The 27,264-nt window shown below is 39.8% G+C and overlaps 1 protein-coding gene and 1 long non-coding RNA gene across 14 annotated transcripts in view; one reads left to right on the top strand and one right to left on the bottom strand.

Annotated features, from left to right (window-relative positions):
* Positions 1-17,792: 17,792 nt before the first annotated feature.
* hfm1 (helicase for meiosis 1) overlaps positions 17,793-27,264 on the bottom strand; it is a 121,662-nt gene continuing 112,190 nt past the window's right edge. For 12 of the 13 annotated variants that reach the window (XM_062978002.1, XM_062978010.1, XM_062978009.1 and 9 more), the window contains 8 exons: positions 26,681-26,799; positions 25,527-25,609; positions 25,287-25,390; positions 24,029-24,274; positions 23,479-23,569; positions 20,532-20,640; positions 18,620-18,771; positions 17,793-18,366 (listed from right to left, as the gene is read on the bottom strand). In XM_062978002.1, the coding sequence (XP_062834072.1) occupies positions 18,306-18,366; positions 18,620-18,771; positions 20,532-20,640; positions 23,479-23,569; positions 24,029-24,274; positions 25,287-25,390; positions 25,527-25,609; positions 26,681-26,799 (965 nt within the window). In that variant the 3' untranslated portion in view covers positions 17,793-18,305. The remainder of the gene's footprint in view (positions 18,367-18,619; positions 18,772-20,531; positions 20,641-23,478; positions 23,570-24,028; positions 24,275-25,286; positions 25,391-25,526; positions 25,610-26,680; positions 26,800-27,264) is intronic. The other variant, XM_062978012.1, reaches the window with a different exon arrangement.
* LOC134298316 (uncharacterized) lies at positions 23,061-25,711 on the top strand. The gene is made up of 2 exons (XR_010005330.1): positions 23,061-23,307; positions 25,205-25,711. It is a non-coding gene; the product is annotated as an uncharacterized LOC134298316 (long non-coding RNA).

Genomic DNA, 27,264 nt, shown 5'->3' with positions numbered 1-27,264 from the left:
GGTTAAACCCTTGTGCCGGCTGAACTGCTGGCTTGAAGGTCGGTGGTTTGAATTTGTGAGATGGGGTGAGCTCCCATCTGTCAGCCCCAGCTTCCCATGCAGGGACATCAGAAAAGCCTCCCACAGGATGGTAATACATCTGGGCGTCCCATGGGCAATGTCTTTGTAGATGGCCGATTCTCTCTCACCAGAAGCGACTTGCAGTATGTTCTCAATTCGCTTCTGACATGAAAAAAAAAAACCCAGGAACAGTTGATTGGTTGATCATGGGTCTAAAGTGAAAAGGAAGACAGTGGAGTTTATGATGTAAAATAGAATCATAAGACCCTGAGATTTTGGACAACAGAGATGACTGCTTGATATAAAGTGATGTGGATACTGTGCTGCAGGCGCATCAATCCTGATAGATTTTACCAAATACATGAAGCTTGGAATAGGGCCCTGGTGGCAGACTGCATGTCTGCTATCTCTTACCCTCCAAAATTTCACAGATGAAAACAAGAACACATGTGGCCCAGCAATATCAAGGTGTGTTCAAGATGGCAACGGGTATTAATGAGGAAGAATGCATAGGCTGCAGCAATTTGGTTTTGCCTCAGTCTACAGGGAAATTCTGCCCCTTTCTCTCCCTTTACGAATGTAAACTACGCTTGGTTCTACACTGCTATTTAATTCAGTTCAATACTGCAGTTCAAACTGCATTATATGGCAGTGTAGAACTAGCCAACATCAGGAGCCCCTGGTAGCGCAATGAGTTAAACCCTTGTGCTGGCAGGACTGCTGACTTGAAGGTTGGGTTGCTGACTTGAAGATTGCTGGTTCAAATTCAACCCAGGGGGAGTGTGGATGAGCTCCCTCTGTCAGCTCCAGCTCCCCATCTGGGGACGTGAGAGAAACCTCCCACAAGGATGATAAAACATCAAAACATCTGGGCATCCCCTGGGCAGCGTCCTTGCAGACAGCCAATTCGCTCACACCAGAAACGACTTGCAGTTTCTCAAGTCACTCCTGACATGAAAAAACCAAACCAGACAACTTCCACATCTTGAAGTCACTTTGCCGAAAGAGAAGTATGCAGAGGAAAAAGGGGGAAAGGGTGGGGAAGATATGGCAGGAGATTTTAAAAGCAGATAAAAAATGGAAAAACAGAAGACTAATCAGAACTATCTGTGCCAAATTGGCACCATTGGAAGGTAAGCCATCTGAGGACAAGTCCAGCTAAAATACAGAAAGGCCCTTCCCTAGAAGTCTGGTCACCAGCAGACAAGACAACCACAGCAACTATATACACAATGTCATCTTGAAATAGTTGGCATCATTGTCACTGCAGGGACTAACCAGTGCTTATGAAATTATTCCACTTTAAGGTATTAAATGATTATATTTTTAAGAATAGCGAGGAGACTAAAAAACTTAGTTTAAAAAAGCAGGGCAGGTCTCTTTAAGTGTCCCAATTAGGAAAGGAAACAAGGAATGCTTGCTTTCTTAAAAAAACAAAAAACAAATTCTGAGCTATGGTATTCTTTGCCTTTTTTCTCCAAAGCAGATAGAAGACTCTCCAGCATGCCTCAGGCTGCAGGTTGTTAGCATAATTAGGACGGGAACATGTCCAATATGAGACCTGTATGAAAGCCATATTAAAACACCTAGTGTGTAGTGCATCACGGGGTTTATATTCCTCCTTGAACTATTAAACAAATATGTTTGGAAACCTCTTGTTGAAATCTGTATGCAGGCACAGATGTTTACAGATGTTAGCCAGGACATGGAGCAATATTACTAATGTCGTTCCCTGGCAAAGCTTCATCTTTCATTCAACTTGTGTAGCAGCTGGGAATATAAATGCAGAGATATGTTTTTAAGTCATTCTCAACTGAGGGGCGAAAACAAATGCTTTGAGAAATATAAGAAGAAAGGGAGTAAGCAGGAGAGCGGCAGCAAACTCATGGTCTTGCCCAATCAATGCTATCAATAAAACACTGATACAATCTCCTTACAGAAAGGGGTCCTAAATGTGTAATAGGCACTTTGAAAAATGTTGACCCAAAAGTTTAACAATAATATAATTGTCATAACTGAAACAGAATACCAAGTCTTCAGGAGGCAGTGTTTTAGACTCCCAGCATCCCAACATGACGACCACTCACACACTGCCAGTAGAGGACAAAAGAAAACAAAGCCCTTCTAATTTATATTGCTGTTGTGTGCCTTCAAGGCATCCGTCACTTATGGTGACCCTAAGGCGAATGTGTCACAGTGGTTTCTAGTCTTGTCCCATAGTCTTCTGAAATGGTAACATAGCTAAATTCAAATGTAATAAGTAGGTGAGACTCCTATTTTCCTCACATCACAAAATTCAAGACCTGAGTACACCCCTTTACTATTCTCCCTTGTCCTTTGAATTAATTGTATTCTGTAATTCTAATGTATTTCAGAAATGAATTAGTGTCTTTCAGGGACTTCATGCTCACAAAATCTTCCATCCGGAAGCAGCCAGGCAGCAGTAACTGCAGTGTCGGTCTCCCAACTTTCCATGTGTAGACCAGTAAAAAAGACATATTGGGATCACAGCATTCACCCTATTGAACTGGCTGGGTGCATCGTTTGATGTGCATGAGCAAGAAATCTGGTGTTTATTGGGAGTCACTTTTCTCAAAGCAATTCCTCAAGGCAACGAACAAAAAATAGTAATAACAATGAATGCAACTCATTACTTGTGGGTCAAGGTGACTAAGTCATCACATGGCAAGTAAAAGGATTTTGTGGCACCACAAAGACTAATGCGTTTTATTTGTCGCTATTTTTTTCTGGATAGCAGATTACTTTGTCAGATTCACCAAACACCATCCTCTGTTGCTTTTGCTGCAGCAGACTAAAGTGGTGAGCACCCCTGGAAATTTGAAATAAGACAATGTATATGGCATCATCTATTGGAGAAAATTCTCCTCTCCCAACCATACCAAGATATCAATTCTCTTTTGTCAAATCTGTACATTACCAAGTTATTAACTGAATCTCATTCTTAAATTTTGATAGTTTGGGATGTGGCAGCCAGTCAAAGGACAAGTGTCCATGCTTTTAAAAAGCTGCTTGGGCCAGCTTTATGTGCCAGAAATATTACAAACGTGTGCTGCTCTCTGAATAAGGTTAGATAAACTTTGGCTCACCGAGGACTTCAGCATCCCAAAATGTGTGTCAGCAGAGTATTTACTGCCAAATCCAGCAGGAGCTGGTGGCTCTAACATCACTCCCATTAATGAGAAAAATGTCACTCTCCAACGTCTACATGTTTTTTCTGCTCTGCCTATCAGATCCTTCAAAAAACTGATAACTAGCCTCAGATATAACTCTGAATCTATTATTTTACTGGAACCCTTGGGGTAAACTTATCACCTGGAAAGCATTTTACATGGACAATTTGACTTTCATGCGGAGTGTCATAACGTACCCTAGATGGAAATCTAAAATAAATTATATGGCATGCAGCCTTTCTGGTGCAGGAATTTATCGTTCCCATACTACAATAATTTTGAAAACCACATCCCTTAAGCTACAAAGATGTGAGATATTATTAACTGCCTGAACTTTTAAGAACGTTCTGATTGGCTGATATAAAACATAGGGGCCTGGATTAATTTCTATGGAACTACAAGCTTATTGCAAACTGTTTTTCAACCATGTAAACTGCAAACTTTATCTTCTGGTAGAACACAATGTCCATTTTATCGCCATCATCCCCAACGGATGTTGGCATTTTGGAAAAGCTGTTCCAGGAAGTGAGAATGCATCCAAGGGTCTCCTGACAGGGCTGTCACAGGCAATTGTCCCCCGGAGAGGGATAGTGGAAGGAACCAATCTTCACAGTGGTGCCTTATCTTTCTTTTATATGACTTTTGTCTCTCAGCGATGCTCCTGACTTGAGAATGCATCTAGCTAGGCTGGCAAAGTTTGAAAAATGTCAGTTCTATTCCTGACAATATATACTTAAATTTTACATTCATAGATCTCAATGCTAGGGCATAAGCAACTATTAGCACACACACAGTTTCCGCTTGTCATTACTGCAGAAAAGATCATCTTCTGTACACATATATTTAGCTTGACCTCTCTGAACCCCGATTCTCCAAATGGCTGAGAACTGCTAACTTTCTGAAAAACAGATGCTTCCCTTAGGTTATTATAGCGGAGCAACTCATTTACATCAGTGGTGGGCATCTCTAGTGGGTCCATGTATCAATGCCCTCTCCCTGGAAACCTGCCATGAGCCACTCATACCTGTCCAGTGCTAAGGACACCAAAAATCAAAACCAGAACCCACTTCTTGTTTCTCCAATTATTTTCAAAATAAGATACCACACTCCTTTTGGAATAAGGTAGGCAAATACTTTGAATGCTTCTAATTGCACATAAGCTGGTGGACACATTGCTCCTGATCCAGGAATCCCAGTAGGATTAGACCAAATCAGATTGCTCCTAGCTTGTGTGTTCTTCATTAACAACTTTCTGCCATCTTGACCTCATGCTGATGTTGTTTGGCTATGCATGTTCTGGTTTTCTTCTGTGAATTGTTGGAGGGCAGGCAGCAGAAAAAAATAAGAAATGTAATTCTTAGGGTTGGGGTAGGGTGAAGAAAGAGAAAGGAAGGCTTTTCTTAAGACTGGAACGTGGAGTTCTTATATTCAACTACATACTTTCCCTTTTCTATTTTACCTTTATCCTTTAGATTTCCAAAAGCTTTGGATATCAACTGTCAGACTCCTTAAACATTGGTTATGATGGCCATGGCTTCTGGATACTGAGAATCAAAAGACACCTTCTGGAGGACTAAAGGAGAACCTTTGATCTAGGTCTAAAGTTTCAAACACCTACATCTTTCTTGGTCTTCCTCATGCCTGCAGTTCTCTCTTCAATCCCTCATGACTTGCTTAACTTCCATGTTTGAGGATTGTAATGTTGAATTTTGTCTAATTTCATTTTTTAAAGCATGACACACCCTTGGCTCAATGGCTAGTACCTGTGGACTTATTTAAAAGCCATGGATGTGCTTGTTTTACGTGGACCATTCAAATAATAGCACCCTAGGCCTGAAAGGCATTGTCCAAGGATTAAAATTGCTACTTTAAGTCTCTTTTGCCTTTAATGATGCTGCTCTAAGTTTATGCCCCCTTAAGACAAAAATAATTTTCAGTGTTGGGATTTCCTTCTGCCCTTAGCCTTTAAACAATAGCTCCGATGCCCCGTTTTGCTGCATTAAAAACATTGTGTGTAGTGATTGCTTAAAAGTGATTGATTAATTGGTGTACATTTAAAATATACGTTTACTGAGTGGAAAAAATGAACACCCCCCCATGCATGTCTCGAAGTGTGATCTGTTGCTGCCACTGCCATACAAAAGCTTGGATGGGGGAGATTACACCATCTGACCTTAATATGTGTGGCTCTCCAGGCTTTCACTGTAGAAATGTATATTTTTCAATATTCCTCTCTGAGCTGAAATCATGTCATTTATATGCAAATGAGCTCACATTCTGCAGCTGTTTCTTCTCGGCTGAAGCTCTGGGAATTATTTGCACTTAATAAAGCCTCATAAATAGGTTTTGCCTTTAAATAGGTGGGGGAGTAGCAAATCTATCATATCTATTTGCAGTTCCAAGCTGCCTTCATATTTTGAAACTTATGTGCATCCTTTAATAGAAAGTTTCACAGTTACAAGAGAAACACAATTTTCATTTACCCAAACAAAAGCCTCTCTTCTTCCTCCATGAGAATGTTTCATGGCACCCTTGCCTACGCCAGGGAGACTTTTAAGAATCTAACAAGAAATGTTGCAATGTTTTATGTTCACAAAAAGATCCATCCTGTTGCTCGCCCTGAAAAAATCATCAAGGCTTTTCATCTTTGTTTATAGCATATTACATGGACTGTTTCCTTGAATATTCTAACTGGAATTACACTTTTATTTAAGTAGATGGGCTGCAGGATGGTGGGTGAAACCAGAAAGCAATACTTAGAAAGTTAGTTTTTTGGACTTCAGCTCCCAATACCTCCAGCCAACATGGGGGATTTTGGGGAGCTGTCATTTTTAAAAGAAGCATTTCCTACTCTTCCCACGAATAAGGCAGCAGACAACTCTTCTTTGGAGGTCCACATTCCCTATGGGGTAATCTGACAACATCTTTCTTTATCAGCTTCATTTGTTTGCCTGGATTTTTCTTTTTGACCATATCATCTGATGCTCATAGATACAGCCAGCCCTTGGTATCAATGGTGTTGGGCCCCAGGATCCCACATAGATACCAAAATTTGTGGGTGCTCAAGTTTCCGTTATAAACAATGGTATAGTAAAATGGTGTCCTTTAAATAAAATGGCAAAAACAAAGTTTACATTTTGGAATTTTTAAAACTATTTTCAAGCTGATGAGTGAATCTGTGGGTGCAGAATCTGTTGATACAGGGGGTTGACTGCCCTTCAAGCATTAATGCAGTACTACCTTATGAAACAAGGCTATAATCATAATGTTTAGTTTGCAATTCCCTGTTCCTTTCTCATAGGGCTTTCCTTTTTGTCCGTTTCCTTCAATTAAGGAAAGCTTCCCAAAACTGGTGTCAATGCTCAAGTGGCATCCTTTGGGTTTTAAATCAGACTTAGTTCTGATAAGACAGTCCAACAGTCTTCTTGTTTGCTCTTTGCTAAATTAAGCCATAATTTAAAAGATAAATCCTTTGGAAAATATGCGGCAGGACTGGGTCCATTGGACTCACAGTTTCTTCTTTCTGAAGTTCTGGTTTAGTTTTGATCTGCTGAACATGCAACAGAATGCTGCAGTCTATCCTCACTAGCAGGAGTACTTCTGTTTTGGGACCCAGTCAGCCATGCCCTCTTTCTAGAGTTCTGTAAACTTGAAAAAGTTTAATGTTTCTCCCCATTTCCCTCAATTTTAAGTTTTGATTTCCAATTAAATCTCAGATTTCCATGATTACTTTGTGTTTTGTGTTTTGGAAGAAGTCAACCCACGTCTTTAAAAAAAATCCCAGCTCCAGCTATGGCATTGTTTTTTAGGGCAAGATATGTTTGTTACAATTTTTTGCAAAGGCTTTCCTCCAGATGCAAAGGCTTTCCTCCAATGGTGAAAGGCGTCTAGTACAGCCCATACTTTCCCTCACCTTTCTGTTTTAGTATGCTTTGTTTTGTGATTAGTCATTTTGGAAGCCTATTTGTTGAGGCATGTGCCTCTGAACAACTCGAACTGCAGAAAGCACAATAGATTAATCCTTGGGAGAACACATTCCTCTCTTACTGTTTACTTTGATCCTCAATAGCCTTATGTTCTATCAGCATACATCAGCTGAGTTTACAACTGGAGAGTGGTTTTTCCCTAAATATTCTAGGACAACTATCTACCAGGTATAGCTGAAGAAAGACCTATGTTGTTTTATTCTCCAGTTTTCTTTCTCACTCTCTCTTTGTGAAAGTAAAGGCTCAATTCTTTCCATTGCAACACCAGACAAAGAATAGCTGGCACCACCATAGCAGTAGCTAAAAGAACTCGGTGTGAGTTTCTTAATCCAGTTCTGGGACAGCCTCATGAATTTCATATAGCAAGTACTGTTGCTTTTAATCTGTTTTAGATCAATTGATATGCAGCCTGTCCTGGAAACACTACATTTCTTCTTTTACTTTGCTTTTGATGACCACTTTCACTTGTATATTTACCATTAAAGAAAATACTAAAAGTAAAATATTGTATCATGTTGTTAAAACGCTGTTCCACCCTCAATTCCTGAACTCATCTGATGTGTGATATTGTATGCACTAGTGTGTTACTGGAAGCATGTCTAAGCACTGAAAGAAGTATATATTTCTTTTTTTTACACATTCCTTTTGAGATCCTGATTTTCAAGAACAGAATAAAGATTTTCTCCTCTCCCATATTCAGGTGCTGATGTTTTCAACTTCACATTATGGTTTGAAATCAATATATTGGACAGGACAAGGAAACATACAAGGCAATTGAAGTAAAATTAAAAGCAGGTATCAGCATGCAGTTTATTACAGAGTCTTAGACCAGGAAGATGGTAAATGTGACTCCTGTTATATTGAATTTTGCTTTCTCTACCCCATTACAAGAAAAAGTATAGTTATAATGCAAATTATATAGACTCTCCTTTTGAATAATGACTATAGCATTCTACTATATCACCTGAGAATTGGTTGTCTTATTCCTTTTTTTCTAAACAAAGCACTCATATGGTGTTACATTTCAGTTCAAAAAATAAATTATGCCAATGATTTAAGTACCTTCTCTTGCACTTGCATTTCTGTTCTGGCTGGATGCTTCTCTTTATTGTGTCTTGTTGAATTGTACTAAAATTGACTCTTTGTTGTATGTAGCTTTCTCTTCTCAAAACATAAAAAGGACACATACTGGGAACTATACAAACCAGCATTTGTGCCTTTGTAATATCAAAATCTGACTGTTGGGACTATCCTCAAAGGTACTTTGGGAGAGCTGGCAATTCCCCCAGATACTTCCTTGCCCTGATCTCCAGGATAAAGATTTTTATGGCAAAGAGTATTTATCAGTTCATTTATACCAGAATGCCTATGCTACCAACTAATTACTGTTTGCTAATGACTCCTGTTAGATTGATCAGTGTTGTGTACTTTTTTCATTTTTATTCCCTCTACATCTATGAATTTTATCCAAGATCCATTCACTCAAGCACTTATGTCAGACTTTTCAAACTTGCGGCCCTCCAGGTGTTTGGACTTTAGCTCCCAGAATTGCTGGCCATTGGACAAGAGAGCTAGGGCTTCTGGGAGTTGGAGGCCAAAACATCTGGAGGGCCACAAGTTTAACAACTGTGACTTGTGTGGCATTCTGTTAAATGCAATCACAGAAACTGACAAAAGGCTCTCTTTCCATCCCAACAGCCACTGCCCTGGCCTCAAAAGGAGAGAAGAGGTAGTATGTGCTGGACATCATCCCCTTCTTCATTGCCATTTCCTATTCTTTGTGTGTCCTGCCTTATTTAGATAGTAAGAATGAAGGCAGGGAACTATCAAATTAACCATCTGTAAGCTGTTCTGAGAGCCTTTGTGATGAAAGAGTAGAATGGATGTCTCATGGTTTGCAAAGGCACTGTGCTGGGTATGTTAAATGGAAAATTAAGTGCTGAAGCCAATTGGCTGAGACTACAAAGACCTGGGGATTGACTTGATACTGTTTCTGTTCTGCTGCTGCAGAACCAGTCTGGACAAGTTTTTATTGCTGACCGAGTACTGGAAGAGAGAAGTGTACTCAGAGAGGTCTTGCTATTTTGAGGCCTGTTTGCTGCTGAGAAAAGAGGAAGAAGAAAGTAAGATTGATTACTTGTAACCATGTTTCTTCAGGTGGTGATCTGTGAAAATCACACCTGTGGTATTTCCTGCGTTCATGCAGCTGTTTCGTATTGTTCTAAAAGGCTTGTTCAATTAGGGACTCCAGCCCTGCCCATCCCCAGGAATCATATAATCAGGCAGTGGGGCTTAAGCCCTCAGTTTCATACCGAAAAGCAGCAGTCACGAATGAAGGCATGACAGAATGTGGGGAGGATGGGCGGCTTGTGCGAATTTCACAGATAATCACTTGAAGAAACATGATTACAGGTAAGCAACCTTACTTTCTTTTCCATGGTTTCTGAAAAATCCGCACCTGTGGTAGACTAGCGAGCTGTCCCACGGATGGTGGGTGTCATGCCAGTGCAGAAAAAAGAACTGCTGTCCCAAAAGCCGCATCCTTCTTGGTTGTCAAATCCAGTTTGTAATGAAAGTGTATGGTGTCAACCAAATAGCCACCCGATAAATGCATCCAGTGGCACTCCGTGCAAGAATGCCATAGACGTAGCCACTGCTCGAGTAGAGTGTGCATGGATCTGAACAGGTACGTCCAGTCCTGCCAACAGATATGCCAGACAGATAGTGGAAACAATCCATGATGCCAAACTCTGAGGTGCTACAAGAAGGCCCATGGTGTCTTTTCGATATTGGACAAGAAGTCTTTGTGATTTCCGCAGTGGAGCAGTGCGGTGTGCGCAAAAAGGAAGGGCCCTGCACACATCAAGGAGATGTAGAGAACACTCAAGAGGTGTAGCAGGTTCTGGAAATAAAGTGGACAGAACAATGTGTTGAGACATATGAAATTGTGATGCTACCTTGGGTAGAAACATGTCAGTATGGAATACCACTTTATCCTTATAGAATCTAAGCTAAGGGTCATCAACCCAAAGGGCCATGAGCTCACTCATATGACAGGTGGATGTGATGGCTACCAAAAAGGCAATCTTCCAGGAGAGATGGGATATGTCGGAAATAGCAATTGGTTCAAATGGTGGCTTTGAAAGAGCTGAAAGAAAAACCTCCAGTTTCCAGGAAGGAGGCACAGGGCGTACCCGAGCCAAAAATTCCTGAGTCCCTCTTGACAAGAGGATCAGAAAAGGTAGAGGAAAGAGAGTGTTCTCTTCTGAAGGAAGTTATAGCTGCAAGATAAACTTTTATAGATGATAATGACATCCAGAGTCAAATAGTGATAGCAAAAAATGAAGTAACACAGGAGTGGGTGCAGACAGAGGTTCAACCCCTTGCTGTTGCGCAAAGGTGCAGAATTGACACTACTTGTAAAGATAGGAATGCTTGGTGGCAGGCCTAAGGGCAAGGTCCAAGGTCTTGGATTCGCGATGCCATCAACAGTAAGTATCTTATTTGAGAGTACAGGATTATGATGTTGCCTAAAGTCAACACGTCCGATCTAAGTGGCAACCAAACATAGTTGTCACTGGCTAGTTGAAGAGTGGCAAACCACAGCTGGTGAGGCCACCACAGGGAGATCAAAATGCAGTTGATGCTTTCTGCCTAAAGACGTGCCATCACTCTGCATAAAGTGATAGGGGTGGAAAGATGTAAAGGAGGGTTGTAGTTCAATCCAGAAGGAAGACATCCCCTAAACATCCTGGCTGGTGATGACAATGAAGATGCGCACCAAAAAAAACCCTGGCATTTTGTGTTGAGGGGGTAGGTAAACAAGTCCACAAGGGGAGCTTGCCATCTGAGAAAGAGCTCAAGCCTGAGAAGGCTGAAGGAACCATTCATGGTTGGCGTAAGTTGTCCAGTTGAGAGAGCCAGCAAGAGTTCTCGATGCCCAGAACATGAATGGCACTGATGGCGATGTTGTTGGCTATATACGAGTCCCTTTATTCTGATGGTGAGGGCAAGCAAAGCACGAGAGCATGTCCTGACCTGTTTGTTGATATAGAATACCGCCGTAGTGTTGTTAGTGGTAAACTGAACGATACGATCTTTGAGCAAATGACAGAAAGAGTGCATTGTTCTTTCTACTGCAAGTAACTCCAGATAGTTAATGTGTTGTGCGTCCTCTATGGCCGACCAAGGACCATGGGTGGTGTCACCCTCAAGGTGAGCCCCTCATCCTGATAGGGAAGTGTCTGTTGCTAATATCATTGAGGGTCTCAGAGGACGAAAAGGTATGCCCACACACAGACTGGAGTTACAAGTCTACCAGTTGAAAGACCTGCAGATGGCTAAAGGGAGAATAAGACATTTGTTGGGGTCATCTTGCATAGGCTGGAATGCCAAAGGACACCAATTTTGGAGGGGCCGAAGACGCAAACGGGATAAAGGAGTGACAGCCATGGTGGGGGGCATGTGTCCCAAGGGGCACTGAACATCCATGGCACAGATGTAAGGCCTCTGTCAGATTCAAAGAGGTAATGCTCAGATTCCGGACCCTGTCTTCTGGCAAGTAGGCCTCTGTGTGCCTGGAGTCCAATATCGCCCCAATCAATTAGGTTGTTTGGGTAGACCAAAGATGAGGTTTTTCCTATGGCCAACTTCTGCAGTAAAGACAGAGTAAACTAATGTTCCTCTGTTCACAGGACTGTGCCACCAACAACCAGTCATCAAAATAGCAGTAAATTACTATCCCACACACCCAAAGATGAGCTGCCACCACAGCCCTTACCTTAGTATACACCCATGGAGCTGTGGAGATACCAAAAGGAAGAACTTTAAATGAAAAGGCCCAACTGTTAGTAAAATAAATAAATAAATTACAAAAATCTACGGTCTCATGATCTAATCACCACATAAAAATAGGAATCCTTCAAATCAATGCTAGTGAACCATGTGTCACTGTGTAACAGAGTGAGGATGGCTGGTAATGACACTATCTGAAATTTGTGGCATGCAATATATACAGTAAGTCTTCTAAGATCCAAAAAGGGGCAAAGCCCACTGCCTTTCTTGGGAACCAAAAAGTATTTGGAAAAAAGGAAACCTAGAAGGATGTAAAGGAGCTACTGCTCCTTTCTGAAACAAAGTAATTACCATAACACAGAAGAAAAAGGAGTGGCCTGTACAGTCTATTGGAGGCAGTTGGAGGGGTTCAATAGCATAACCATGCTCTATAATCTCCAACATCCATGAGTCAGAAGTGATCTGATGCCATGCATCTAAAATGGTGCTAGTCAAGCTCCAAAAATAGGAGTGAAGAGTTGGTGGCTATTAAAGAAGTGTAACACTCACTCTGTGTGGAAGGAAGAATACTATCATCAAGGGGACGAGAGATGTAAATGCTAAAAGCGGCAGCGGCCCTGATCTTACTACTTCCCTTTAGTCTGCTGGTGTCTCCTGGTGGAGAAATTATGTCTTCTAGTCAGATAAGCTCGAGGGTTCTGGCCCTGTTGAGGCCTAAAAGGGACAGGCCAAGGAGGTTGATGATAGTTGAACTGAGGGGCTGGCCACCTAGGTCTAGGCTGGAAAAGGGGTTAAGGTGAAAAACCAAACTTAGAAGCCACCTGCCGCTTTTAGCACCCTCAGCTGAGGGTCTGTTTCAGAATGAAACAGACTGTCTTCTGCTATGGGTAGTTCCACTGTCATGGCTCTACTTTCTTCGGAGAGGGTAGAGGATTTCAGCCAAGTGTGGCGGCAGATAGCCATAGCGACTGCAAACATCTTGCCTGCTTTATTGACAACATGCTTAGCCATGTCTTTTTGATGAGAGGCTAAGGTGAAAGCTTCCTGATGGAAAGCCCTTGGAATCTGCTGATGTTCTAGGGGAAGATCTAAATAAGGAATTAGTTGTCCCATAGGAACGCTTCGTAGGCCGCCATATATTTGGTAGTGAGCCATGCACGTGACCAGGCTTGCGGCAGTGTGGATCTTCTTCTCACAGGCGTCCATTTTCTTTCCTTCGCTGTCTAGCAGGCTGGCCTGAGGTTTCTTAGCAATCTTGGATTGAATGACGCTGACCACAGTAGAGTTTGGTTTAGTAGGCTTAACTAACCACTCCCTCTTTGCAAGTATGGAAGAGCCATCCTTGGAACCTGTTCCTGCTGTTGCTCAGCCAGCAAAAGCAGGTCTTCTACTGGTGCATCAGAAGAAGACACAGAAGGCAATTGCATGGAATGAGGCAAATGTGCAATTAAAGAGGAAAAAGAAGGTGGCTCGTCTCCTGTGGAAACTGGGAAACTGTGAGTCCCCCTCAAGATTAGGAAATGCCTGTTCCTCAGAGGAGTCCAAATCTAATCAGACTCATTGGCTGGCTGCAACTGAGAGGAAGCTCCAGGATGGCTTGGGGAAAATTATTATTAAAACCATGAAAACCAAAAGAAAGGCCTCCAAATCCCTGAGAAGGAAAGGAGAGCGCAGATGGTACCTGACCAAAATAGCAAGTAGTAGAAGGGCGGGGGGGGGGGGGGGGGCACAAGACATAATACTTGCATTCTGAGCCGAAACTGAAGCTCCCAGGCGGAGAGATGCAAAGAGAGGCTGGTAGCCGGAGGGCCCTTCCAAGGGCTAAACCCCAAAACCTCAGCTAGCCATTGCTCGCACACGCGGCATGTCTGCCCTGAACCTCCCCTCTCCTGAGGGGGGCAAAAGCAAGGCAGGGATCACTGCAGCGTTCACTGCCTGCTGGGGTAAGTGGGATGGGGAAAGCATGGGCAGTGCAAGCAGGCTGTCCTCTGAAGACAGAAGCAGCTGAGAAGCTAGGCCGTGCCCCAAAACAGTGCTACTGGTGCCAAGCCACTCAGTTTTGCAGCAGCATTTCATCAGAGCAGGCTCTGCCCCTTCCTGGTTTTCCAGAGGGGCAGTAGGCTATTTAGAAGTTTTCTTCCCTCCTGCTTTCTGAACAAGGGATACAGATGAAAAAGAAGGTAATTTACTGCCTGCTGCCAAGGGCAAAAAAGCCTGTGTCTCAGATGACGTGGCAGCCGGGAGGGAGGGAGTAGGTTCGTCCTCCCACCGGCAAGAAACACAAAGGGGGTGTGAGTCACCCTGGAGCAACTTCCCCCCACAAGCCATAAATTTTAAAGTTAAAGAAAATTCCATACTGGCCTGAGTAGGATAAACAAAGGTCCTAGAACACAAGTTGAAGTCCCAGTACGTTAGAGTAGTCAAACTGGAGTCCTTGAGTCAAACCAATAGTCATAGAATAATAGAGTTGGAAGAGACATCATGGGCCATCCAGTCTAACCCCCTGCCAAGAAGCAAGTCTTTAGAGGAGTAGGAAACACCAAGTTGTTACTGCTTTCACAGACAAAAGGAACTGAGGGTTTAAGCCCTGCTGCCTGATTATATGATTCCTGGGGATGGGCGGGGCTGGAGTCCCTAATTGAACAAGCTTTTTAGAACAATCTGAAACAGCTGCGCGGACGCAGGAAATACCACAGGTGCGGATTTCACAGAAACCATGCTGAAGAACCGGGATTGTATTCTTCTCTGAAGCAGATTTGTGGACTGAGAAAAGACTGTTTATGACTGTGGACTTTTGTAAGTGATCAGAGGAACCATTGTAAATAATACTGTTTTCTATCTTTTGGAATAAGTAAAGTTCATGTATTTTTGTTCTGCCAACCTGAGTGGCATGTTATTGTTCTGTGGGTGACCCTGAATCGCAGGCACACGTAAGAGCTTCCATTTATCATCATCAATCCGTAATAGGATGGACGGACAAACAGACAGAAAGTCCATGCTGTTGTACTTGGGACTTTCCATGAAGATGATGAACCAAGTGATTGCCCCAATTGCTTTTGATAAATGTTTGGATATTTTTAAAGGATTTATAAATATCAAAACAAGCAAAAAATTAAAACAAGATATAAATCAACAACATCCAGTTAAATAATTTTTTTCAAAACTTGGAGAATTAATGGCAGTAGTCAGTATCAGTATGGTTACAGGAAGACCTTCACCTATGACACATTTATCTGTGTCAGAGAACAGTACTCTCTTGCATGTCAAACTTGTGGAACTTGAGAACACAGAAATGGCCTTATTAATTTCAAAGGGTATTTTTCCTGGAGCAACTTCTATGGAAAGCATTGCATGTCAGCATAAACTAAATACTTTCAGGGAGCCATGCTAAGAGGGTATTTTATCACCTTTGATCTTGATCAGGTATCACAATTACTTCAAAACCAGAAAAGTAAGCAATCAGAATTTACAGTAGATGTAAACATTAAAACTTGCTTTGAAAAAAGGCTTTTGCTCCTATTGAAAATTCCAACCCAAATTTTTAAAAGGGAAATTAGACTATAAAAGAAACATAAAAATAGCATGAATAAATAATGTGAAACAAAAGTGACAAATCAAGTGAGCTGATAAAAAACAAAACAAAGAAATACATTCAGTTTTTTCACTGGTAAAATACAGATTTTGCCCTAGAGATTCAATGCTCTTGAAAGAACTTCTGTATTCTGAAACACAACTTTTGAAAGTGTGAAACTGTCAACAGCAAATAAGGACACTGTGTGATGATTTGCTATGAGAAAAATGCTCTCATGAACAAAGCAGAAAGAACGATTTCAAAGTAAGGGACTCAAAGACATAGATATGTTAGTCTAGGACTATCAGTAGGTTAGGCAAAGAGATCTTGTAGCATCTGAGAGACTAATGGGCAGAACAAAGTTGGTAGCATGTGCTTTCATAGATTAAGGGCCCATCCAGACAGGGCCCATCGGTTCTTACCAGAGGCATCCAAACTATGCCTCCGGTAAAAACGCATTAATTTGGAACAAAACCAAGGTTTTCTTGGTTTGTTCCAAATTAATTTGCTGTCCCATTAGATCCGGGCCTTCCCGAATCAAAGGCCTGGGTTTAATGGCTATTGGGCGTGTGGGGACTGACTTCCTGGTAGTCTCGGAACTACCCTATTGAGTGAGTCCCTATTGCCATCCCAAACCTTTTGGGCTCCTGGAGTCCAAAGTTGTGGGATAGCACCCCCCTCTCCCCCCAACCCCCCCCCCCCCATTTGCCTCTAAAAGTTAAGTAACAGTACCTGGCCGGCATAAGTTCCCTCCTTGCGTCCTCCTGATGTGAGAAAATGATGCATGGGGGGGGGGGGGGAGGAATTTTCCTCCTCGCCCCTCCTGTCTCCTCATTTGAATTAGGATGGCATGTAACTAGCCCCCCCCCCCCCCCCCCGGAAAGCTCAGGCTTTGGGGGAACTTTAGGGAGTCAAACTTGTGCCTGGGTTTTGGCGGTGTCGGGAAGTGTCCTAAAGATATTCTTTTGGTCTTTAAGGTGATACAAGATCCCTTTGCATAAAGTAATGAACTGTGGCCCTTCAGATATTTGCCATTCTCATGACACTTCAGCTCTGGCTATGTTGGCTGGGGATCATGGAAGGCACAGCCTAAAAATATGTGGAGGGCTACAGTTACTCACCCTTCCATTACTTTAAAATAATGGAAGACATTTGCTGCAGATATGCTTGGCCAATTATTTAGGGGAAAAAGTCTTCTATTCAAGCCTCCCTGAAACATCTGGGGTAGAGCTGAAGAGGAACCTGCTGTGGATTGTACCCTTAGTCCATGGCTGAAAATGGAAATTAAAGCCTCTTAAAATCCAAAGAACAGTGGAAAATATATTGCAAAAAGAAGTGAAGCTATTCCCCACAGTATGCAGGACAGATTATTGATGAGCAGCATATGAAAAATGAAGGCAATATTACACAAAGAGAAAATGTTATAAGAAAGAACCTCGAACTTATCTTTTGAAAATTAATCCCTTTTAAGACTGAAATAAAAACATTAATAACTACTAATCCCCCTCCTTGGGCAAGATTTAATTTAAGAGCAAAAAGAAAGTAACTTGAAGAATAACTTTTCCCCTATAAAGTCATCAGCAATAGTAAAGAAAAAAACTATTCAAAGTGTAGAGTAGAAAGACTGCATTCTTTAAATTTGATTCTAGTGAGCAAGCAGACATTGTAGCCTGCCACCAAAGTCAAACAACATAAATAATGACAACCATACTAAGGGTGCATTTTACACAATGGAATTAATGCTGTATGACACCTCTGTAGCTGCCACAGCTCAATGCTGTGGACGCAACCAGAGTCTCTAGATTGCTAGCAGTCAATCCCTAAATCTTTATTAAATTGATCAACGGATTCCATAATGATGGGGCAAAGTCCTAGTATGTTGCAAACTGTTTTATGAGCTACAGATGAAGATGAAAACTACTCAAACAACCACAGTAACCTGTATCCAAAGGGTCACAACATTCCAGAAACTATTCTCCTCTTATAATGGAAATACATTAGGCTGGATCCAAGATTTAAATTTGGTTTTTGGAAAAAAGAATGATCCCTTCCAACCATGGAAGATGTCTTCTATATGGAGAAGAAGCTTCCATTCATAGACAAGATCTTTGGATCTAATCCAAGGTTACTGTAGATGAATAGAATACACATTCTTGTTGAAGCACATAAAAGAAAACAGCAGCTGCAAACTAAGTTTATTTCTTTTTATTTTCAAATTCCATTGTTCCATGTAAAGTATAGCATCATAAAATCAGTTAAATGTAAATAACTGCAAAATATAAAAATTCCACAAAGAAGGTATTGTTCTATGGGTAACATAAGAGTCGTTCAAAAATGTATTTACTTAGGAGATGCATATTACAAAGATAATCTTATTTTCCAGAGTAAAACAAATGACTTGGGCTAAAAGCAATCCTCTTTAATAAAAGGCTTTCAACGAATCTTATATTCTATAGCCTTACAAACCACAACCTCATATAAACAGAGATATTTAAATATCTATTAAAGATGCATTGTACATTAACTATCACATGTAAAACATATAGCATTTTGATTATTACTGTGTAGTCCATGTAGCAAAATTGACTATTAATAAACTGCTATAAATCAAAAAGTAGAAAATCCTGACTTGGTGAATGAAGATCTCCTACTTAAAATGAGGGTTTATTCTTTGTTACTGGCAATGTATCGGGTTTACAGGCATTAGAAAATGCCATCAAATATTCCAAGAAAAGGTTTAATATCATCATCAAAAAGCTGGTGCCTATGGAAAAAAAGAAAGAAAAAAAAGAAAAAGTGTATTTACTATCTCAAACCTTACAAAATTAGATTACTTTATCTGAAGCACAAAATGCAGTTTTGTTAAACCAAAGTGGAATACAATTACTTGCATGTAGGAAGCTGAAGATAGGCAGTTAGTTGTGAGCATATGACCTTTCTGGAATACCTGTTTAGATACCATTATGCAAACTGAAAACCAAGCTTTGGCAGTAGCTACACAAATCTTTTTTCATTACCTGAGATCAGCCTCCTTTGTCATTCTTTTGTTACAGATAAAAAAGTCCCCCTTTGTGGTGGCTTGGCTACATCTCAAGGCTGTTTCCGAGGTTGTAGTAAACTGTGGACATTTCATCTCTTGTGGAGGATTGTATTCTTCTTGAAAACCTAACTATAACCCAAAAGTCACACAAAACAATGTCAGGAGAGAATACTTCTGGAACATGGCCATACAGCCCAGAAAACATACAACAACCCTGAAACAGTGTCAGTTTCAAAATAACAGACTTAAACAGAGACAATATAGAAAATTATGCATGATGTATAAGGCCTAATGTAGCATTTAGATGTTGTCCAAAATGCTATGTTAAAGAACACATGCATGGGTTTTGGAAACATACAAGCATATTTTAAAATCTAAAGCTGTGTCCTGTGTCAGCAAGCAAATGCTAATTTCAAGGCGCCATGATTACATGCACATTATAAGATGGTCAAGAATGATGGTCTGTAGAACCATGAATCAAAATCACTATGTTGACAACCTTCTTCATTAACAAATGTGGAGAGTTTTCTTGTACAGTGAAGAAAACTGACTGAAATGCCATGTTAATTAGCTAGAGAAGCAGACAGGCAATATTTGTATACTTCTTGGTGCAGTAAAATCTCAGCCATGTGAAATGAAATGGTTGCCCAATGCAATATCCTAAAGTTAGTATGGAAGTGCTGAACATGAGCATTATACAGTGTTAATGACAAACATTTAACAAAGAGAGGTTCCTCTTCATTGTCGCAATCCAGTTGTAGAACATGCTCCTTAAAATAATCACCAGGTACATGCCTTGTTATCCCTTCCTAAGCCTTTTATATACACTCTGTCATGCCTTTTATGCTACTTTTGTGCTATTCTGTCCCAAGAACATGATGGAAGAGTGAAACAAAAACAAAAGTAACCTGTGATATTCAAAGGTTAAGAAGGCCATTCGATTTCATTAGGTATTATCAGGGGGGATTTATCTATCTTGTTGGAGTTTTAATAAGGGTTTAACAGCACTTGCTGTTCTTTGAACTTGTTCTTAATTTTTACATTGTATGTTTTTATTTGCTGTAAGCCGCCTTGGGCCCTTGATTGAGGAAAGACGGTGTTAAAATCTCATAAATAAATAATCTATGTTTAATTTTTATGGCAGTTAATCACTAAGTATTTGACTCAACTGAATCATGGCTTTCATTCTCAAAACACTTGAGATAGTAGCAACCTTTGTCACATAGATTGCAGTTCTATGTAACCCTCAAAATAATGAATGTCACAACACAACTGAATGGGAGATCTTCAGAGAAACTTGGAGATGATCAACATGGAAATTGTTTTGTTAAATACTGCAGAGTATAGCTGTTTGAACAGCACTAAAGAATTGGTTTTGATTTCAGGAGGAAAAATATTGGAGCCATATTGGGGTGGATTGGATCTAATCTAAAGAAGACTGGGGCTGAGCTTGCAGTGGGAAATCCCTGTTTTCTCTCTCTTTCATCTACCATTCACTTCTTCCTGAAGCAAAAAGGGAAGAGAATGTAAAAGGACTTCATTCCTTCTGTCTCCAGCTGCCATTACCCTAAAAATGCTCCTTTGTAAACAGCAATTAAAATGAGAATAACATATTTTTGGAAGGTTAGATGGATTCCAAGGCACTACAGACCACATTTGACCTGTGGGTTGACAATCCCCTATCTAATGGAGGTCAACTTGCAAGTAATATCCCAAAAATGTACCTTTAATGGAATCCCATCCATGCATATATTGTCAAGCAAATACAACACACAAATACAGAAACGATTGATTATAAACACAACCCAAAGTATATGTTTACCATAAATGCAACATGCAGCACAACTTTGGGCTGACAAGACTGATCCGATCTACATATTTTCACTTACATTTTTGCTTCCATGTCCTGCAAGATAATTTTCATTTGATGGAGGACTCAGTGTTGGGGAATCAGACTTCTGTGTGCAGAATTCAGGTTTCTCTTTAAATACAGAAAAGCTAGAAAGAGAAAATCAAATCATGCAAACACTTAGAAAAATCAAAAAGTTTAAGTTCAAATAGTTTTAAATAGTGGCAAACCACAGCAATGATGAGAGAAATATCATTTCACAGAATTTGCATTTTGAACATATAAATTCTTATATCTTAATTAGTTGTAACAATATGTTTTGCATTTTTCTGTTTCTCCACATTTAAAACATTTCTGAAGAGATTTTATGTATAATACAAGATTGTTGTTCCAGATTAAGTAGACCCTAAGGCACATGTGTCAAACTCAAGGCCCGCAGGCCAAATCTGGCCTGCCATGTCATTTTATGTAGTCCTCCAGATGCTGAACTACAACTCCTGTATTTCTCATTAGACATCTTGAATAGAGCTGATGAGAGTTGTGAGACAGTCACATCTGGAAGCCTGCAGTTAATTCTGTTTAGCCATGGTAGTGGTGTTTGAATTGAGATACAAGGCTTGTGGACATGATGTTTGACTTTAAAATGTTCTCTAACCTTTCAGCAACTTCATAGCCACAGGTGCTGTTGGGCTGCAATTCCCATTGTCCCCATCTACTTGGCAGATAATCAAAAGTGGTGGAAGTTGTAATCAACATCCAGGGACTCAAACTCGTTAAAAACTAAAGAGCACCAAACACTATGTGAAAAATACATATAGCTAGCCTTTTGTATCCACAGATTCAACATGGATTCAACAGCCTTCTAAATACAACCATAAGGTTGATGTGGCTCTCTGTGAAAATGAATTTGACATCCTGCTCTAAGGTTTTCTTGGTAAGATTTGTTCAGAGGACAGTTTGACTTTGCCTTGCTCTGAAGCTGAAAGAGTGACTTGTCTAATAGGTTTCAGGGCTGAGCAGACAATCAACCCCTGGTCTCCAGAGTCATAGTCCAACTCTTTAACTACTACACTACACTGGCTGTGTAGTCAGCATGATGTGTAGTCAGCATGATGTGAGTTCCCACTATACCTCAATATTGCTCAAGACAAGAAGTCTTCTCGTGTTCTGTAGCACAAATGCATAAAAACCAAAGTTCCGGTTTCTATGCTCAATAGAGAATATAGTACAGTTATCCCTTTACATTTGCAGTTCTGGCTTTTATGGATATGATTATTCACAATTTGATTAAAATGTTCTCTTCTAAAAATCTCTAGGTCTTCAATGCAATTTTATACTCAGCTTCCAGTTGAAGATGACCATAGATTTAAAAATTCCTAGAAAGATCTTTCCTCAGGTAAAAAAAAATAGCAATTTCGTTAATAGTGATTTTTCACTTTCACAAGGTTCTGTGAATTGTGGATGCATGACTGCACAGATTATATAGAAATATAAATTACAGATCTGAACTTATGTAACTTTCACAAATTTAGACAAATCACCTTAGGTGTGAATTATCACTCACTGGGTAAATTTAAGATGTTTCAAAGTCTCTTGACTACCTGCCAGGCTGCCCTGGAGTTTTTTTCTGTTTCAGGTGAGTAGGGCTGCCCACTGAACATAATCTTGAAGAATCAAATCAGATTAATGGGCAGTTGCTGGGAGGTTGACATTGAGTGTTCTAGATTAATGTTTGTTCTTAACTGACATCATGTCAGTTTTGATGTATAATGACCCTATGAATGAGATATTTCCACATTACTCTGTCTTCAACAATCCTGTTCAAGTGTTGCTTATTCAGAGCCATGGCTTCTTTGTCTGAATCTATCCAAATGATTGCAACTCCGATTTAAAAGTTCTAGTTGTCCTGCTCTTCTACCATAAATTATTCCAGCACATTTGTTAGGGACATCCTGATCTACATTGGATATTATATATTTGACTAGCAGAGCAGGTCCAAGATAATTTTAAAGTGTAGGCAAACAGAAATTTTGCCCCCCCCCCAAAAAAAACCAATAACTGAAAAATAAAAGCGTTGGATACGCGAAAATGTTGGATAATAAGGAGGGATTAAGGAAAAGCCTAAATAAAGAACAACACTCAGGGGAAATCAAGACAGGAAGCAATCAGGGACAGCTAACACCTCCCAAAAAAAAAAGATTCTCCCAGGCAAGAGGAAGCCAGGCCTTGAAGCCACAGGGCCATTAAATAGAAATCAAGGTGATTAATTACAACATCCACACCTGCCTCCCAACAGACAAGAGCTCTTTCTCCCACCCTGGCCATTATTCCACAGACAAATAAACCCCAATTGCCTTGCTTCCAACAGACGGCTTCCAGAAGGCCGGAAGGGCCGACGCGGGCTCCAGAGTGCCCGACGCAGGCTCCAGAAGGCCCAGCGCGGGCTCCGGAAGGTCCAGCCCAGGCTCCGGAAGGCCTGCCTGGCCCACCGGAAGGGCCGACGCAGGCTTCCGGAGCCTGCGCTGGGCCTTCTGGAGCCCGTGTTGGGCACTCTGGAGTCTGCGTAGGCCTTTCTGGTGTGCCGGGCAGGCCTTCTGGAGCTCGCATCGGCCATTCTGGTGGGCCGGGTGGCCTGAAGAAGGCCCAAAGAAGGCCCGCAAGGCCCAAAGAAGCAGGCGGGGAGTGGCACCCCCGGAATGATTGCACCACCAGCGGCCGCTTAAATGGCCTCACCAGTGGACTGCCTCTGTTGACTAGTACCATATTATTTGTTGTTGTGTGCCTTTAAGTCACTTCTGACTGATGACAACCATAAGGTAAACATACCATGGGGTCTTCTTGGCATGATTTGTTCAATGGAGCTTTACTACTGCCTTCCATTGAGACTGAGAGAGTACAACATGCCCAGAATCACCTATGTCATTTTCATGGTTGAGCAGGGATTTGAACCCTGGCCTTCAGACTTCTAGTCCAATTATTATACATACCTTTTAAATTGTTTTTGTGGTGTATTTGGGGGAAAAGATATAGCTTTCACTGAATTTTGGTACATGTTTATAGCTTCCAGATGAGAATATTCTAAAACACAAAAAAGAGCCCAAAGCAATGTATGTATGAAATTCAAATACATCTGCAACATCATCAGATATAGTACTCAAATGAAAAAAATGAATCATTCAGCTGAATCATAACTAATTAAAGGGATCCAAATTCTTGCTGTTAATATCGATAGACTCAATAGATAAAAGAGAGAATATGACTAGTAGCTATGACAGGCTTTGGTGCCACAGTCTTAAATACTACAGAAACAATTTTGATAAGCATCTTCATGAGCAGGCATCAAAAATCTATGTCAACTGTTTCACTTTCTGTTCTGCCCATTTCTTTGACCTTCATAGCGCAAACAAATCTTGGAAGCACTTTTTAATCTTTTGTGCATTATGGTTGTGGTTGGAAAATTTGCAGATGGCTTATATATTCTTAACAGATAATAAAGAAGAATTTTTTAATACTGAAAACTGATGTTATATGCTTTACCTGAATTTTTTGTTGTTTCCATATCAGCAATAAAAGTGCTAGCATGGACTAAACTCCCATCATCGTAATCATCCCAAACCTCATTCCCTAATTCAAAGTTCACTTTCAAAGGTTTTGAAAACAAAGCACTGCTTTTATCTGCATCTGTCAAGTTGTTCATGAAAGAATCTTTGAGATTGTTGTTTGAAATCATTGTCTGACGGAATTTTTCATTTAAAGTTGCAGGCTGCTTGCCAACAAAGAAACCTGTAATTGGGCATAATGAGAATACAAGTGAAGCAACACACTTTCTTATACTAGTCTTTTAAAAAACTGTAGGATATATGTTCAGTTTATATGAAAATTCAAATGTAATGTGCTCAGCACTATTTTAAGGAACAGATATCCCGGTACTTGTAAAAGAAACAGCCATTAATTTAAGTATGAGAGACTTCACTGTATATCTTCTATAAAACATATACTAACCACATTTGGATTTCATAAACTTTACGCACAGCACTGAAAACCACAAGACTGATCAAAAGGCTACCCTGAAAATTAACATAATTTTAGTATAGTCAAATGTACCGCTTAGGTTCATCGCAAACCTTGGCATCCCTAGGATCAAGGATTCCTGGGGAGAGGTGGGCAAGAGATAATAGTAGTAATAATAATAATAATAATAATAATAATAATAATAATAATAATAACTATTATTATTATCTTCATTTACTTTATTTTTCCATGCAGGAATGAGTAAATACAAAACTTTTCTTCAATAAGGATTTAGTTAAGAATTTTTGCACGTTCCAATAATTTTTGCCTATCAGGACATTTTTTGCTAAAATATAAAAGATACAAAAATCTATTTTTGGTGCATAGGGAAAACAATTTTTACACAGAAAAAACTGTCTTTCACTCACATTATTTATGTATGTTTTTTCATTTAAAAATCCCTGAATTGTGAAAAATCTGCAAGGAGCTATTTTCTTGATGTGTCAGAAAATACCTTCTTGTCAAAGAAGATAAAATTTACATGCATTCTTTATATTTCTGGCTAGGAGAAGATAAATTTGGCTAAATATCAAGGTAAAGAAAATGATTCAGGTAAATATCTTAAAGTATTTAAATCAAGAGGGACGCATGATGTAGTCAAAAGTTACATTCCATTGATTTCAACTGAAATATCTTCTCCAGGTGAGACCTATTACTGGCAAATTTTAACATTGGCTGGATCAAACTCCAGGAGAAGAAACCTGAGAACTTCTCAGCAACTTACCATCCAATCTGCAACCTTCAGGTTCCTGTGGAAATTTTTCATGAACATCAGCCTTATTTCTCTCTTCTGGTAAAGTGAACCCTGAATCTTCTGCATACTCCATCCTTTATAAAAGTGAACAAAATCTCAAGAAAACTTAAAATTTAAATTAAGTTTGTACAGGAAATACAATTGTAACTGTTGGTAATAAAGAAGAAATCCAAATAACAAGAGACTGCAATTATAAAAGTAGTATAGTACCTTGGCAATCTTGGAAGGAAAGATTTAGGAGTATAACTAAAATGTTTAAGATCCAGTTTTGGAGATTGATTTGACATCAGCATCTAAAATAAAGAGATTATTACAATGTACATGTATGATTAAATAGCTTTGCTTTATGTATGTGCAAATAAAACTAGAAAATAAATATTTCTGACACCCTATGAGGAATGGGAAAGTTATATATGAGCAACATTATTTTCCCCCACTTCCTGAAAGGTGTTTTCATACAGTAGAAAAGGTGTAGAATCTTCTTTAAAATACAAATTAAATGAAGAAATTTAGCCTGTAGCAGCTTCCGACTATGCAAGCATTTCAACAAGCCCAGGCTGGTTGTAATCTATACTTTGTTAACCACATTTCATTCCCTGTTATCAATTTTTCCAAGGTTTTCTCTCTCCACAAGGAGAAATATCTTTCAGGAAGGGGAAAGCTGTTTTAACAAACCCTACCAAGAAGAGATGACAAGGTTATATGGATACAAACTAATTATTTTTAAATGTTAAACTAAGCAAAGTGCTGTTCTCCCCAAACTTACTAAATGCATTAGTGCCTCATTTTTAATTCTAGTGAATTTGGGTTGCTGTGAGTTTTTCTGGCAGTATGGTCATGTTCCAACAGCAAACATGGCCATACAGCCTGAAAAACTCACAGCAACGCAGTGATTCCAGCCATGAAAGTCTTCAACAATACATCTAGTGAATTTTATTGGCTATATGAGACAAAAATATAAAATGTCCTGCCTTGGTTTACTACTCAGTCAAACTTCCATACTCAAATTAATCAGTGTCACTAATGGAAAATATAGATACATATTGTCATATTTTATTGAAGTTATATTGCTGTCTTTATTTCCCCATGAATTTTGATTCTAGCTCTACCAGCATTATCCAAACAAAAATTATTTGCAAGAAGTTTCCACTGATTACAAAAAAACTTTATTTTGAATATGTTTGTGAAGATTATTTCCATTACCTACAACATATTATTCTTTAATCATTAAATATAATTCTGTTCCTCTATTTCATTGCAAATGTTTGACATCAGTGATGCCATTTCATTGATCAAATGCTTTGAGTACAAATATACAAACTGTGGACAAAACTCAAGAACCAATAGTTTAGGCATCTGTGCACCTTTAATCGTTTGACTGGGGGAACAGTAGATACTGCATTCCTGTTTCTCAAATCAGTAAGATATGAAGAAATCACTGGCTCTCTCTTCATGTCATATTTCTGTAAAACTCCTATTTTACCTTTAAAAAACATAATATGTTAGGTTTTAGATTTGTCAGGTATTAATTTAAAATATTTCATCTAGAAAAACCAGGAACACACAGTAAATTACAGAAATGTCAGCTACTTTTCGATATCTGAACAACCCCACCTGATACTAAATAACCCAAATTAATCCTTACACAGCCACTCTTAATTTCCATTGTGACTATGTGTAAATTTCACAGCCATGTTTAATTTAACCACACATTCAGGTCTTCTGAAAAAAATCCTTATTGTCCCCAGAGAAGAGAGACTATTTTTTGTTTTCCTTCAAGAACTAATGTCTCTCATTATAGATATTTCGTAGCCACTATAGCACTAATTGTACCACTAAAACTGTGTATAAGCATAGGCAGAGTGGGATTGTGATACAGGAATCTAGAAGCATTTGGAAGGTAGCCCTGTCTTAGCCTCCCCTCTGATTTTCTCTGTGCGCTGCTTCC

The sequence above is a fragment of the Anolis carolinensis genome, chromosome 4 (assembly GCF_035594765.1).
Source record: "Anolis carolinensis isolate JA03-04 chromosome 4, rAnoCar3.1.pri, whole genome shotgun sequence".
NCBI lineage: Eukaryota > Metazoa > Chordata > Lepidosauria > Squamata > Dactyloidae > Anolis > Anolis carolinensis.
The sequence above is the reverse complement of the archived record's forward strand: the minus strand, read 5'-3'. Positions and strand labels throughout refer to the sequence as shown.